This window comes from Serinus canaria, chromosome 18, assembly GCF_022539315.1.
Source record: "Serinus canaria isolate serCan28SL12 chromosome 18, serCan2020, whole genome shotgun sequence".
In the NCBI taxonomy this organism is placed as follows: Eukaryota; Metazoa; Chordata; class Aves; order Passeriformes; family Fringillidae; genus Serinus; species Serinus canaria.
In genome coordinates, this window is record NC_066331.1 from 3,782,604 (window position 1) to 3,797,896 (window position 15,293).

General features: G+C 46.8%; 1 protein-coding gene across 1 annotated transcript; it reads left to right on the forward strand.

Annotated features, from left to right (window-relative positions):
• The first annotated feature begins 357 nt into the window (after positions 1-357).
• Positions 358-14,724, forward strand: CRLF3 (cytokine receptor like factor 3). The gene is made up of 8 exons (XM_030233809.2): positions 358-567; positions 3,019-3,226; positions 5,021-5,108; positions 5,568-5,745; positions 6,754-6,976; positions 7,592-7,724; positions 10,688-10,800; positions 11,652-14,724. Exons 1-8 carry the CDS (start codon positions 373-375, stop codon positions 11,903-11,905), a joined length of 1,392 nt encoding a protein of 463 aa, XP_030089669.2. The 5' UTR covers positions 358-372; the 3' UTR covers positions 11,906-14,724.
• Positions 14,725-15,293: the final 569 nt, after the last annotated feature.

Here is a 15,293-nt window from a genome sequence, read left to right on the forward strand (position 1 = left end):
GCCGGGCGGGCGGTAAAAGCGCGCGCGGGACCAGATTCGGATCTCCGCGCGGAAGCCGAGGGGCGGGGCCTCAAGGTCAGTCCCACGTGACCCGCGCCTGCTGCCCAACAGCCGCCCGTTGTCCGGGTCACGTGAAGCGAACAGACCGGCGCGCGGTCGCCCCGCCTCTTCTCTGCCGAGGCCGCGCCCCCTTCTGCACCCTCTCCCGCCTTCGCCGCTGTCATTCGGGTTTTCGCGCCTCGGCCGTGACGTCACGCAGCTATCGTGTGCCCTGCCCGCCGCTGACGTCACGCTTCGGTGACGTCACTAGCCGCTGGTCCGTGCCCCGGGGCTGCCTCCCGCTCCTGCCGCGCTTCCTTCCCCGCCCCGCGGATGCGCGGCCCTTCCGGGGCCGAGGTCCCCCCGCCCCGCCCCGCCGCCTCGCTGCCGCCGCGGCTGCCCATGGAGGCCGCCGAGGCCGAGGTGCGGCTCCTCTTGCAGGAGGCTCGGGAGAGCATCGAGGCGGCGCGGAGCTACCGGCGGGAGCTGCAGCAGCGGCTGCGGGGGCTGCACCAGGCGCGGGAGCAGGTGGGGAAGCGGGACGGGACGGGACCGGGCTCTCCGGAGCTGCCCCAGGAGCAGCGGCTGGAGCCCTGCCCGGGCTGTGCCCGCCCGCAGACGGGCCCGCTGGGGGCGGCCGGCACTGGGGACCCCGCTGGGAGGTGGCGGGCCCTGGCCGCTCCTCTCCCGGGACACGGTGTTTGTTTGTCCGTCGTTCCTTTCCGCCGGGAGAGCCGGGATGGGACTCAGGTGTGGGCAGGGTGGAGGAGGGGAGCACCGGGGGTGATGAGAGCCCTGGACCGGCGGGGGTGCCGGAGATGGAGCGCATGGGAATGGCAGATGTGCGACGTGTCGGAGGAAAGGGATGCGAGCTGAAGTCTCTTACTGGGCTGCGCCTCGTTTGCTGGGACCAGAGGGAGCTTTCCCAGGAAAGAGTAAATATCTTAAAGAACTACATTTTCCAAAGTAGCTGGGACGCTAAGTCTGATTTAGTAGGGTGTGTTATGCCCATCTTCACATCGGATACCTGCCAGGGCAAGCTGCCCCCTGGTTTGGATGCTGTGCTGAGGGCTGCTGTCCCCATGCACCGCAGTGCCTGGGTCACGTACTCGTGGGTCAGGCAGGAGGGCTGCCAGCATTCCCGGTGAGCTGGTTTGTCTGCAGCCGGGGCAGGGCTCCCGCTGGGACTGAGCCACCCCCGGGAGATGCAGGAGCAGATAGGCAGCTGTGGGCAGGGAGAGCCGCAGTGCCGGGCTGGCTCCTCTGCCCGGGCAGCCTCTCAGCAAATGGAGGTTTGCAGGCTGGAAGTGATGTCTTTGATTCAGCTCTGCGAGGGGTAAATAAAAACCCAAACAAAACCAAACTTAGGGAGTGTTTCCGTGGTTACCTGTTAGTTTTTCTGAAGCGGATCACTTAGTGCAGGAACCGGCTGTGGATCTGCTGGGTGAGTGTCCTGCTCCCAGAGCGTTTGGGTGAGCGTTGGACATTTAATTAGGCAGCTCTGAAACCACAAACTGCTTAAGAAAATGAATTGTTCATGGCTGTCTTTCATCCAAACCTTGTCACCTCAAAGTGTTGCTTGGCAGTTCCAGGGGCAGTGAGAGGCAGCCCATGTGCCTTTGTGCAGTGAGTGTGTAGTTAGTTCACTTTTCCTTTTGCTCTTGGGGGCAATTCCCTTGCTGTGTGCGTGTTTCTGTTTTCTCTCTTTCCATCTCCTTGCTGTTTTGTGCACATCCAAGAGTTCCCTGTGTTCCCAAGGCACTGAATGTGCTAGATTGGGGTTTGTATAGTGGCAGTTTTATTATTTGAGGACTGATGTGATGGGACTGGATCACTCCTGTTGCCTCCTTTTCCCTTGGACCAATGGGACTTGATTTTCTGCAGTCTTCAGAGAGCTCTGTGTGTTCAGGGACTTGCATTTCCTCTTTTGCATGATGAGCAGTATCTAATTCTGGGGCTGAGCTGCTGAATTTGTATCTGCCTGTAATGGAGGTAAAATGCTTGGAGAAGTGAGTGTTCTGTCTTCCTTTGCCCCACCCCTTCACAAAGCTAAATACTTCCTTTTTTTTTCCTCAAGCATTGAACTTACAAGAAAAGGGAAACAGAGCTGTGTGGCAGCTGCAGACCTTCATGAGTATTTGGTGAAGAGGAAATTTATTTTACCTAACCAGAGAACTTCCTGTGTTGGTTGTCTGTACTTCTAAAGATCTAGAAATTACGTGTAAAGCCATCAGCATGTTGCAGCATTTCCTTGTGTGTGTGACTTAGAAAAGTTGTTCACAGGGAGACGTTTACTTCTGATTTTTTGCATCTTTAGCTCAAGGATGTTCAAGTGTATTTTCTTCCCAAAAAGCCAGATTCAGCAAGTTTGCAGACATTTTAATGAGCACTTGTAGAACTTCCGTGGTCGGGTTTTTCCGGAATCAAGACAGATCTGCTCTTCACCCTGTCTGGTCACCAAGGGTAGCTGTTTGAACAAAATTGAAAAGAAAGCAGTTTTATGAGGATTTTTGAAATCCAGTGAAGTGATAGCACTTAGAAAAGTGCTCCTAGATAGTCTTCTAAAAGTCTGATAGGTTTTTGTTTTCAAGGAGGATTGCCAGAGAATGGCAGAGTGTTTTTTAAATAGGATTACAGCAGTGGGGTTTTTTTGAGGGGCAGCAGGGAGGAGATCTACAGAGCATTTGGATTTTTCTGACAAGAAAAATTCCTTGATTGAAGCACCCATAACCCAAGTTGTATTTTGCTTAGCTAATACACTCTTCCCCTCATCCAGGCTGGTTGCTCTGCCTCCCTTCCTGCTGTACATGTACTAAAAATGACTTCACTAATTTGTAAACTGCCAGTGGTCATTTTTTAAAGCAGACTCCACTTGCAGCTTTTCTCCAGCAAGTGTGGAGGAGATGCTTCAGAAAAATAAAAGATGTGCATGGCCTTTGCCTTTATCCTGAATCCTTCTTTCCTGTTACCTGAATTCAGATCAAAGATAGTGCTACATCAACCAGAGATGTGCTTGAGCAGCATTTCAGCGATTTGAAAGGGACCCTGAAGAAGCTGCTGGACGAGCGGCTGACGTCCCTGCTGCAGGAGGTGGATGTCATAGAGCAGGAGAGCATCAAGCCCCTGGACGAGTGCCAGAAGCTGATAGAGCACGGAGTGAGCACGGCCGATGATCTGCTCCGGGAAGGTGAGGCAGGACCTGCTGCTGAGTCTTAGCTCTGCCTTCCACTGTGGGTCTGTCAAAAGTCTGGGATATTCCCTTTATTATCAATGTGTTTGGTTCATTTTGGACTTATCTCAAACTAAATGATAAGAATTGGGTAGATGTAGTGAGGATCTGATCATTATTACCTCCTACAAATCTGTGTTTCAGCATTTGACTCCAATCCTATCGTGTTCATATCCCAGTGTAGCTTCTCCTGGAGGGTAAGAAGTACCTATTTGAGAATTATTTCACTACAGAGACATTCTCTACCTCTCCAGGGTAGACAGAAAAGTATGTCAGGGTACTTTGGAATAAAATACATTGTGGGTACCACTATAGCAAAGTGTCTGTTTTGGTGAAGTAAATTATGTCTGTCTTGCTGAAATAGCAGCTGAAATAAACACATTGTCCTGCTGAGTGTGATTATGTTATTGTTGGTGGGGAACATGAGGAATCAAATGGGGAAAATTTCTCTAAAACGTCTGAAGATGAGGCAGACAAAAATGGACATGTGGAATATTATTGTAAGGGCCAGACTATACCCTGCTGATGCTAAATACCTCGGCAGAAAGGAATGCTACTCTTGCCTGTTTTCCCCAGGCTGGAGAACCTACTGGGAGCATGTCTGAGCCATGAGTGTGTTGGCAGTTTCCTTGCATTGTTCTCATGTCTCAACTTTAACTTTCTTTCAGCATGAGCTCAGTTCTGGGAGCTAAGTCACATTGAGCTGTGTCCCAGGGGTGGGAAAGCTCCCAATTCCTCCTCAGCCCTGAGCTTTGTGCTGGCTGGGGAGCTCAGTGCCTCCTGCTCACAGAAGCAGTGACTGTGTTTAAGGATTAATTTGCTGGGGTTTTTTCTACCACCACAGCTCTGGGACAGCTGGTACTCACCTTGATTTTATTTTAAGTCTCAGGTTACTGAATGAGCATGGTGGCAGAAGTTTTTTGTGTGAAATTGTGTGGGGTCTGATGAGGAGCTGACTCGCTGCAGTTCCCATTCCCCCGGGTGCTCTGAGCGGCAGCATCACCCAGGGCTGTGGGCAGGACCAGCTCAGGCTGCAGCTGAGGCACAGAGGAGTTAAAGCTCCGTGGTTATTAAATCTCCTGCTGCCAATTATGACGTGTGCTTTCCTTCAGAGATTTGTAACGTGTGTAATCCTCCACTTGGAAAAGGACTGAGCTTGCTGAAGTTGTAAATTACCCTTAAGTCAGCAGACAGGAGACTGGAGCAAATGTCTCTATAAGATGAAATGTGGGATGCTACTTTATATGGAAAGCTTAGGAAAATATTTGTATTTATCTCCACACTCTATTGCATGGATTAGATTATTTCCTTCATTGTGACAATAGTACCATTTTGATTGTAGCAAACAGAGCAATGATTGACATTATCTCTTGCTTTTAAGTGCCTGCTTTTTATTTTCTGATCAGTGAACGTGCTTTGCTTTTTTCTTCATTTAAAGCTAGTGGAGAAAAGGATTAATAATCCTGGGGGTTTTTTTGTCATCTGACCCCAGTTCTGCTTTTGTCTGAGACCTGAGGCAAATTATTACATCTGTTATGGGTGTGTCTACAGGTAGCTTTCAGAGTTTCAAAAGTTGCTAGATAGGGTTTATATTGTTACCTGTAATTGCATTTTCTAGCTAAGACTAGCAAAAGTGCTGAGAGTGCTTTGCATTTAATTGGTTGTTCATGTCAGAACTGGTTATTCTTTGAAGCAAAGAATGCCTTCTGTGGATGTTGTCTCATTAGAGATATTTTTACTGTCTGGTTGCAGGAGAGAGTGCAGTCGATGGAGATGTGGGACAACAGAATGAGAAACTTTGCAACTTTACAAAAAAAGCTTTACATATTCAGCTAGATAGGTAAGACACCAACATTCTGAGGTGGTCCAAGGCAGTGGCACAGGTGCCCTTTTTTGTAGGGGATCTTTTCTCCTTTGAAACAAAAGCTTTCTGCTCCATTGCCTCAAAAAATTCATTTGAGGTGCTGCTGTCCTGCTTGTTTCACAGACTTACTTTGGGGCTGGCACTCACAGAATGGAGGGGGCTTTCACTCTCCATATGTTCTGTGGAAATAAAGGCTGTTTATTTGTGAAGGATGAAGCCACTCCCTGTAGAACAGCCTGTGTTTCAGGGTATTTGCTGACAAACAGTCTGGTTAGGGCTGAAACACAGTGTTTTCTGAGTCTTTTAAGTTTGGAGTGCACGTGCCAATTTCTGCAGCTGTTCTCTCTTTGCAATCTGCACAGATTCAAGTGTATGGATGAAATTTGAATTTGTGGAAGCTGGCCTCTCTCATTACAGCAAACTTTCCTTTCTCAGCTTACCAGAAGTGCCCTCCTTGGTTGACGTGCCTTGTTTATCTGCCCAGCTGGATGACTGCCTCCTTACTATATTGAAAAATCAAATATTCAGACATGGCACTGTGGCATCCCGCCCACCTGTACAGCTGGAGGAGTTTGTGGAAAAGCCTGGAGGTATTTTAGTCCGATGGTGTAAGGTAGGTAAAATATCCTGTGTCAAATTCCTTTAGACTTGAGTTTTTTCTAAAAAACCCTAAACAAACCACTTTCTTTCTGAGCTCTCTACTGCCTTCCAAGGACTAGTCCACTCCAGTGTGGAGTTAAAAACTTAGGAGCTTTTTATGGTAATGGTGTCATTTAAAGACAAGGTAGTGCAGTGATGGTGTAGGCTGGTACTGGGTTTGTGTCTCCCTGCAGTGACATTTGCTTTAGCACATTTGTGTTCCTAGGGAGATGCAGTGGGTAGAAAAAGAAAATATTACTATATTAGCTAGTCCAGTATCCTTTCTCTTCAACACACAAAAACTATTTTTGAGTAAACCACTGCTGTGGTCTGATGTGGTTTAGTTGTTGTTGGACAGCTCTATGCTCCTTGGCAGCATCAAACAAACCTTTGTTGTTCTAGCAACAGCCATTCATTGCTGGCCACCCTTCAGTTGTGAAGGATGTGGACTCAGGTTATTTATCCATAGGCACTGCTCTCAGGTGGGGTCTGATTTTCTGTGCTGTACAGAAGTTCCCTGAATTTGGTTGTGCCTGGGGTATAATGGAGGGTTTTTTTGAGGGGGAGTGTGTGTAAATATTTTTTGACTCAGATATCAAAGAACTGGAAATCATTCCCTGGAACACTTTATGAAGGACAACACTAATTTTCCCTTGCTGTTAAAAACTGGCGCAGAATTTCTTCTGCAAAGTTGTTTTCAGCTTTTGGCTGAAGGATCTTTTTATATCTCTGCTAGAATGAACAGCCTTCTGTTAAATGTTTCTTCTTCTGTAGATATTTTCTAACTGTAATAAAATAATTCTGATACATCTGTTGGTTCAGCCACTGATGTTACTTTCTACAAGGCACATTTTCTGCTCTGAAGTACCTTGTGATCAAGGTACTTCAGATCTGATCACCTGCAGTGCTGCCCTGACAGTGCCCCTGCAGAGGGGAAGGAGAGCCAGAGGGCTCCTTTGTGACGCAGTGACCGTTTCTGCAGGTGGATGAAGATTTCACAGCCCAGGACTACCGGCTGCAGCTGCGCAAGAGCCCGGGCAGCCCCTTTGAGGACGTGTACGTGGGCTCAGAGCCCGAGTTCCTGGTGCTGCACATCGACCCCCACGTGGATTACCAGTTCCGCGTGTGCGCGCGCGGGGACGGCCGCCAGGAGTGGAGCCCCTGGAGCGTCCCCCAGAGCGGCCGCACCTCGCTGGTGCCCCACGGTACTGCCCAGCCTCACTCCCCAGGGTGCAGCTGCTGCTCTGGGATGGGGTGTCCCTGCCTCTGGGGGCTCTCTGTGACATGTCATGAGCTGTCCCTCTGTCCTACAACGCGTTCTTGGCGTCCTTGGCTGAGGGACACTCGGTGAGCCTTTCACAGGTGGCTCCCTGCTTCCTTAGCCTCGGAAAGCATGTGAGCCAGAAGAAAAGCATTGTTTTTTCTTCTCCCTCACCACAACATAAGGATTTTTGATGACCTACAGCTCATAACAAGCTCTTATCTTGGAGAGAGGAAAACTTAAATTTTCTCTTCACTTATAAATTTCTAAGCACAGTGGGTAATGAAGGCTTTCCTTTTCTTACAATAAGACTTGGCAGGGATTGCAGCAAAGAGTGAACTGCTGGTGAACTCTGAGTTGGAAAATACTTTTTGTAATTACAATTTATTTGAAAAACAAATCTCTCCATAAGAAAAAGGCAAAACCAGCCCCTGTTTTTAACATAGCTTAAACTGCATGAAGTGGACTGAGTAGACATTGGGACTGGGGTGATTTGGCACAGACAGGACCAAGTTGAGGTTCACAATTTTCTTGCTTTTTTTGTTTGTTTTCTTTGAAGAATGGACAGCTGGTCTGGAGGGTTACAGTTTGAGCAGCAGAAGAAACATAGCGCTTCGGAATGATTCTCAGTCCTGTGGTGTGCTCTACTCCAAAGCTCCTACTTATTTCTGTGGGCAGACATTAACATTCAGGCAAGTCCTTTTTGGGTGGCTGGTGCATCCCCTGTGAGCTGTCTCATCTGAGCTGTGTGTGAACTGAGGCATGTTTGAGTTGTAAATCAGCTCAGCTCCAGTCAAGGTGGTGCCTCTGTGTGACATCTGACCTTCCTTTAGTTCTGCTTCCTGGCTTTGTAGGAAAACACCTGATGTTTTTGTAGGACCTGCACTTATAAAAAAGTGAGTGAACTCCTGAGGGATGGTAAAATATAGCTCAGGCTGAGCAGATCTGTGGAATGTTGAACTTCCTGGTGTTTTGTAGCAGCTGTTACTGGCTGAAGTCAGTGGAGCTTTGCCTCTAGCTCCTTTTAACCTTGGGTCAGGGGTGCTTTCCTTCCCAGACTAATCACTGGCTCTGAAGACTTTGGACATGAGAACACTGATATGCTGTTGGGATGACAGTCTGGCAGCAGTGCCTTGAACATGTGAGATAATTAGTGCTGGTCAGACTACTGCTTGAAACTGGCATTAGAAGATCCAGAGTGGAGAAGGGATCTTGTGAATTCAAGCTTTCCATTTGACACAGCTTTCCATTTGATGAAAAACCTTGGCAGCTTTGCTGCCTGTCATCCTATCCCTGAGATGTGCTGTTTAACAGGGTATGAGGAATGTCCTTGTGGATATGTCAGTTGTGATTACAGACCTCAGAGACTCTGAAGCTTTGTTTAATCTTTTAGCTGGTTAAATAAAACTACTTGCTGTACAGCAGGCAGCCCCCAGAGGCAATTGAAAAGGGCTGTTCATGATACTTTCATGACTTATTCCATGGTGTTTCATTTATCCCTTCCTGATAATGGATTATGTTAACTTTAGATGGCTGTAGTGTGAGGATGTATTTGGTTGTCCTGTCTGAGATGGATAAAAAGATCTAAAGCTTTCATTTGAAATCTGTTGCTAGATTTAACTTCTCTTGGCTCAGCAATGCCAGTGAAATTAAAGGCAGAACCTTGAGGTTTCCCTTGGTTCTCTCTCAGTCCAGTGCTTTTTATCATTTTTATGGGTAGCATATGAAGATGTTTTGCTTCACATTTTGGTTGTGGACTTCTCTCCAAGAGGAGATTGTTTCAGGATGGCAGAGCTCAAACAAGCACGTGTCCACAAGAGCTATCGTGACACAAATCTTGAGATTGAAGACAACCTCAAAAATTGGTTTTGTTCCTCTTCCAAGGTCCAAGAGTAGCTTCTTGTTTGGAAGTGTGAGAGATTTTCTTGGGCTGGGAGAATGTAGTACTTGGTGCTTGACTTCCTCCAGCTGTTGGAACACAAGTTATTATTATTAAGCAGCTCTGTGTTCTCTGTGTTCAGGACCTAGGCACAGTTTGTCAGTGAGCACTGAAGTTGTGATAAACACAGTGCTTTGTATCTATGTTTTAAAGATAATCTGTGGCAGTTGTCCTGAGGTGAAGCATTTGGCTGAGCTGTAGCAAAACTTCACTGTTTAGGTCAAGTCTCGTCCTGTTGCCTTGCAGCCTCCAGGGAGCTGCCCTTAGGGAAGGGAGCATCTCTCCACAGTGACCTGCTCTTCATCTCTCTAAAGCTCTCTTTGCTGTGGGGAGCCACAGTCCTTGTGGCCAGGCACACAGTGATTTGGGCTCACCCTGCAGGTGCCCTGGGGTGGTCACGCTTTGTCAGGAGCCCAGCACAGCTCTGCTGACAGCTGAGGCTGAGGCAGTGCCTGTGATGCCCTTGGATGGATCTCTCTGTGCTGAGACAAATGGAAACGTTCAGTGTCTGGGCTACAGTGGCAGAGACAACGTTTTGTTGTGCACCAAAAGGAATTTGAAATCTCCTTTAGAGTTGCTCTGGGAAAAGATGGTGGATCCCTTCCAAAGTAAAAGCTGCTTGGAGATCCAAAGCTGCACTGCAGCTTTGCAGTGCAAGGCTGTTGCTCTCTCAGTTGCATTCCCAGGGGACTGAAAAACCTAATGGAGTGCAAAAGTAAAACATGGTTCCAATTTTATTTTTGCCTCTAAAGAATTAACCCACTGTGTGCCAGTCCACTGTCCCCTCTAATTGCTGTTTATTGAAAGTTTTGCTGAAGTTTTCCTTTGTTTGCCAGCAACCACAGATCAGTCTGTTCTTTCTCTCAAGTTGCAATGAAAATAACAACTGCTTTACTTTCTAGAAAAGGCCATCTGAATTTCCTGAGTCACTTAGACTCTCTGTAAAGTAGGATTTAGCACCTTTGAGAGGTGGCAGTACAAGAGAAAGGACTCAAGTCTAGAACAACCCTTTCAATGTATGAACTGTGCAGCCTCACACCGCTGCTGGGGCCCACAGGGAACTGAGTCCCTGGTCATTTGCACAACTTGTTTGCATTTTCTTGAGAGATTCTTTCCCCAGACTAAAACTCTGAATACAGCTGAGCAGAGGCCAGACATGTAAATGCTCTTTTTGGCATTGCTTGGTTTGCATGAGGCTGATTTATTACAAAAGCCCAAACCAAATACACCCCCAAAGCAAGACCCCATCCTCATCCCATTACAGCAGAATATGCCAGGGTCCAAAAAACCTGTTTCAGTCATGCTTATTAAATCCCTGCTGAAGCTACAGCTGTCTTGCCATAATACATGATGCTGACCAGTAGTGTGGTATAGCTGATGGTGCAGCTGATCATATTGTATGCTTCAGACAACTGGAAGTCATTTTGAAAGGTCATTTCTCCACTGTGACAGTGGAGAATTGTATTAAATAGCACTGGAAGTTTGCAGGAAGCAAAGGTTTGCTTCATATTTAGTACAGGTTAATAGAGTATTGCTCAGTGGAGCTCTTGGGAAAGCTGGCAGGAATTTTGTCATTCACCAGGGATCTCCCCAAAAGTTTGGGTGAATTTGTTGAGAGCCCTGGAGCACAGTACAGGGCTCTGGAATGACTGTCTGGATTTCATGATATGTTTTGATTTAAAGCTTCAGTTTTGGACTTAACCTTTTGCTTGCTAGGATTGAGACGGTGGGGCAGCCGGACCGCCGGGACAGCCTGGGCGTGTGCGTGGAGCAGCGCAGCGGCGACGAGTCCCTGCAGCGGGACAAGGCCGTGTGCATCAGCACCAACGGTGAGTCTGAGCCTCAGAATCTCACAAACACCAGCTGGCAAGAGACTTTAAAGATCATTGAGTCCAACCCATGCCCTAACACCTCAAGTAAACCATGGCACCCAGTGCCACATCCAGGCTTTGTTTAAACCCATCCAGGGATGGTGACTCCACCACCTCCCTGGGCAGGCCATTCCAGAACTTTGTCATTCTTTCCATAAAAAACTTTTTCCTGATATCCAACCTGTATTTCCCTTGACACAGCTTGAGACTGTGTTGCTCTGGCTCTGTCAGTGCTGCCTGGAGAAAGAGACCAACCCCACCTGAGCACAGGCACCTTTCAGGGAGTTGTGGAGAGTGATGAGGGCACCCCTGAGTCTCCTTTTTCTCCAGGCTGAGCACCCCCAGCTCCCTCAGGGGTTCCTCTCAGGGTTTGTGTTTCCAGCCCCTCTCCAGCCTTGTTGCCTCCTCTGGACGTGCTTGAGCTTCGCAAGGTCCTCCCCAAACTGAGGGGCCAGAGCTGGGCACAGCACTCAGGGTGTGCCCTCAGCAGTGCCAAGTACAGGGGAAGGATGACCTTCCTGGTCTTGCTGGCCACACTATTCCTGATACAAGCAGGAATTTTCCTTTCCAAAACCCACAGCCCCTGGCTCTTTAGATCCCATTATATATATGAGCAACTTTGATGTATGTGCTGCTTGTGCAGTGAAAAATCCTTGGTGAGATCACAGATCTCTTCCTGCTAGCAGTTACTGCAGCCTGTTCCATGTGACAAGAGAAAAATAGCAGGGTTACTTCCCTATTTGCCTGCAAAAAATAGAGAGATGTATGTACAGAAAATGAGAAATAGTTAGATCTGCTGACTGTTTCAGGGGCAGTATTTGTAAATGGAAAAGAGATGACAAACCAGTTGCCTGCTGTTACTTCTGGCTCGACTGTGACATTTGACATGGAAGTTGTGCAGTTGGGACCCTGCAGCAACGAGGGAGGAAACTTCAAGCTTCGCGTAACCATCAGCTCTAACAACAGAGAAGTGGTCTTTGACTGGGTACTTGATCAGTGCTGTGGCTCTTTGTATTTTGGATGTTCATTTTCATACCCGGGCTGGAAGGTTTTGGTCTTTTAGCAGTGAGTAAAGGGATTTTTTCTTCTTGCTGTAAAGTGTAATGTTAAAAGCTGAGTTTCCAGCTGTTTGACAACAATCTGGTAACAAACCCCTGTCTTTATAGTACTTGAACTCCACTATATTGTACTTCATACTGGATTCATTTAAACAATAATTGTGAAACGTTGGATTTGTTACTCCAGAAAAGCTAGAAACAAGCATTTGTGTAGGCAAATTAATTTCAGCAGTCCATCAGACCTTTCCCTTTTTTTCCTCTAGACTTGATTTTTGTCAGTATTTCATTGTACTCGTCTCAGGGTACGCACGTTGTGTAGAATTAACTTTGCTTAAAGCTGCTGCTCTGTGAAATGAGTGTTTGAGGGGTGGTAATGGACCAAAGTTGTATTTCTACCACTCAGAGCACAGTATTTAGAGCAGTGAAGTCCTGCTATCCTTCCTTGTGCACGATGCTGCCTTAGGGGAATGTGTGGGCAGTGGGGCTGCCCGCAGCAGCCGCCTCCTCCACGCACGGTACTGTTCATCCCTCTGCAGCAGGGAGCTCTGAGCCAGCCTGGGGCTCAGAGGGAGCCAGCCTCTTACTGTCTCACCTAAGTGCCTTATTTCCATGCTTCTTGAGCTGTTTTCTGTGTTGTCATTTGGAATATGTTTTCTGTAGTAGCTGCGTGGTGATGCTTGTGTTGACCATGCACAGCTGCCTCAAGCAGTCCGAGCCGGAGCAGGATGTGATCCTGAGCCTCTCTGAATGTCTGCCCCGGTTACAATTCACACAGAGCCTGTGTCAGAGCAAGTCTCAGTGATTTGGTACCTGAGCTCACCCTGTGGATTGGCAGCTGTGATTCCTCAGAGCCCTCCTAACACTCAGAGACAACCTCCTCTTACTGCCAACACGAGTGCTGTTATGATGTGCAGGATTCCTGGCGATCCCAAATTCTGCCTGGGGACACTGGACTGAATAGGCTCAGTCTCAAAGAGAGCCTCTTCAGTGCAGGTGCATGGCCCAAGCACTTCAGCCAGACTGCAGCTGCTGCTGGAGCTCCACCTGGAGTGAAGGAGATGGGCTTTGGGTGGACTTCAGGCAGGCTCTGCCTGCACAGATTTAACCTGGGGCAGTCAGAATTTAAGAGATGGTGGTAATTAAGCTGTCTCCTCCATAGAGTAGGATGGGATAAATAATAGTGTGAATTAAATGACTTGGAATTCAGAAGTTATGTAAAGTTACACATTTTTCCTCTAAGGAGCAACTAAGATGGATAGGCTCAGTCTCAAAGAGCCTGTTCCTGGTCAAAGATTGCAATGCTACTGGATTTAAGGAATATTTAAAAGTAACATTCACTGATGGGCTTCTTACCTCAAGTTCAATTAAAATTAAATATATTTTATCATGTTAGAGTAGCACTATTTTTATAAAGCCTAGACAATCATACTGCCTTTCCTTCAGTGGCAATGTGATACATTAGCCCTCTATGCTATATAATAAGCTTAAAGCATAAAAGCTTATTTTACAATTAATTAACATTGCCCATACCCACAGTCAGTACAAAAAGATCAGCCATCCTGCCTGAATTTTTCCCCAAGCAGCTGTAGCAGGGATACAAGAATTTCAGACAAGGCGAATGGCTGTTGGTATTTATACCATTTACAGGAGAAAAAAATGTGTGCCTTTAGATGAGTGCAAAGAACCTGCACAAGGCAGTTAGGGTGGAACTGGCAGGAAGACATGAAGTGAGGAAGACTGAGCTGCTGCTGGTCAGATCATCCACTGTTAGGCCTGCAGTACTCTTAGCTTTTCAAGCTTCACTAGTTCAGTGTTAGGGAAAAAGAGAATACTGGCACATCCTGTGCTTTCAATGTTACTGCAGCCCTCCTGTGAAGAGTGTTTTCAGTACTTTTACATAAAGGTTCAGTAGATGAAAGTGTCAGTCCTGCTCTGAGGGTCAGGCAGGCATTCCAGACAGCAGCTGACTTCAATCTTGCTCCATGTAGTAGTAGTGCTGGCAGTTCTACTTACACACTTCAGGTATCAGGTACTAGTTGTAACTTAGTACTTCTACCATATGGAAAGTAAAATTGTGAATATTCACACTTCTGAGGTACCAATGGGTCAGGTACCTTTTCATCTGCTCTTGGAGGGGCTGGTCAGACTATATAGATTTTTCAGGATATTTACTTACATATTAGAAAATAAAGTTTAAACCTTGAATTCAGGTACTTCCAGAGGTAGCAATGCCGTGTCAGGTTGTTCAGAATATACATAAAAGCAGCTGAAGATGACTGTGAAGGGCCATGAGAGGCCCCTACTGCTGCCCTGGAGAGCTGGGGAGGGCAAGAGAAGTTTTTCTGCCTTCAAGCTTTAGCTGTGTGTTGAACAAGGGCAGTTTGCCAGTGGTTCTTTTGTTGTTATTGTGGTGGTTTTGTTTTTTATTTGAACTTGGCACAAGCCTCGCTGTCCAAATTGCCAATGAGGTACTTTGAGCCACCTCTTGGAGCTGCACCTTGTGAACAGAGGAGGAGTGAAGAGTCTCAGGGCAAGAGACCCGAGCACTAAAGGAACAAAGGATACAAAAAAGCGGAAGAGGCTTGAACTGAAAGGTGCAAATTCTGTTCTTCCGCAGCAGAGGTCAGCTGGATGGAAAACTTGACACTTCCTTTACAATTTGCACCTCTAGCTCTTGGAGCCCTGCAAGCAACAGAGTGTTAATGGCTTATGAAACCCAATCCTGAAAGTTGTTTTCCTAAGCTAGTACATTAACTTACCTCAACTAAGACTTATGTGTCAAGAGAAATTTGAATTTTTTTTAAATAAAAGTTTTATCCCTCAACTGTGTATGGTCTAGAAAATTATTTATTGAGGCATAAAGTTGAGCACCACAGCATTCTTACAAGAATATGTTTTCTAGAGCATTGCAGCCATATTTAAGGGCTTCTCCCCATTTTTTCCCCCCAATTTATTTAATCTTTTGTCCCTCAGAAGTCCCAGTTTGTTTCCAGGTTTCCCACCTGTGCACTTAATGTCCAAATTTTAATGGACATCTCTTAAAAAAATACTTTTCCATTTTAATACAATTTGTTACAGCATCTATGAGCTACTTCCCTCAATATTCCATCCCAGCTGATTTGTCTCTGTCTCCATTTTACTGTTCCCATCTCTTACTGCTGCATTCCGTGGTGCAGCTTTTACACATCTGTAGTTTTGGCCAGCAGCAGAGATATTTAATCACCTTCAAATAAAGTCCCTGTTGGACTAACACACAGCTTTACTTCATTCCCTTAGTTCTGCTTTACCTGGAGCCTGTTCCAGTTCTCTGGTCTCTTTTAAAGGAAAAACAGCTTGTAACCAACCAGTAAGTGAAGTTGCTGACTTGGCAGCTTTCTCTCATAAATACTCCAT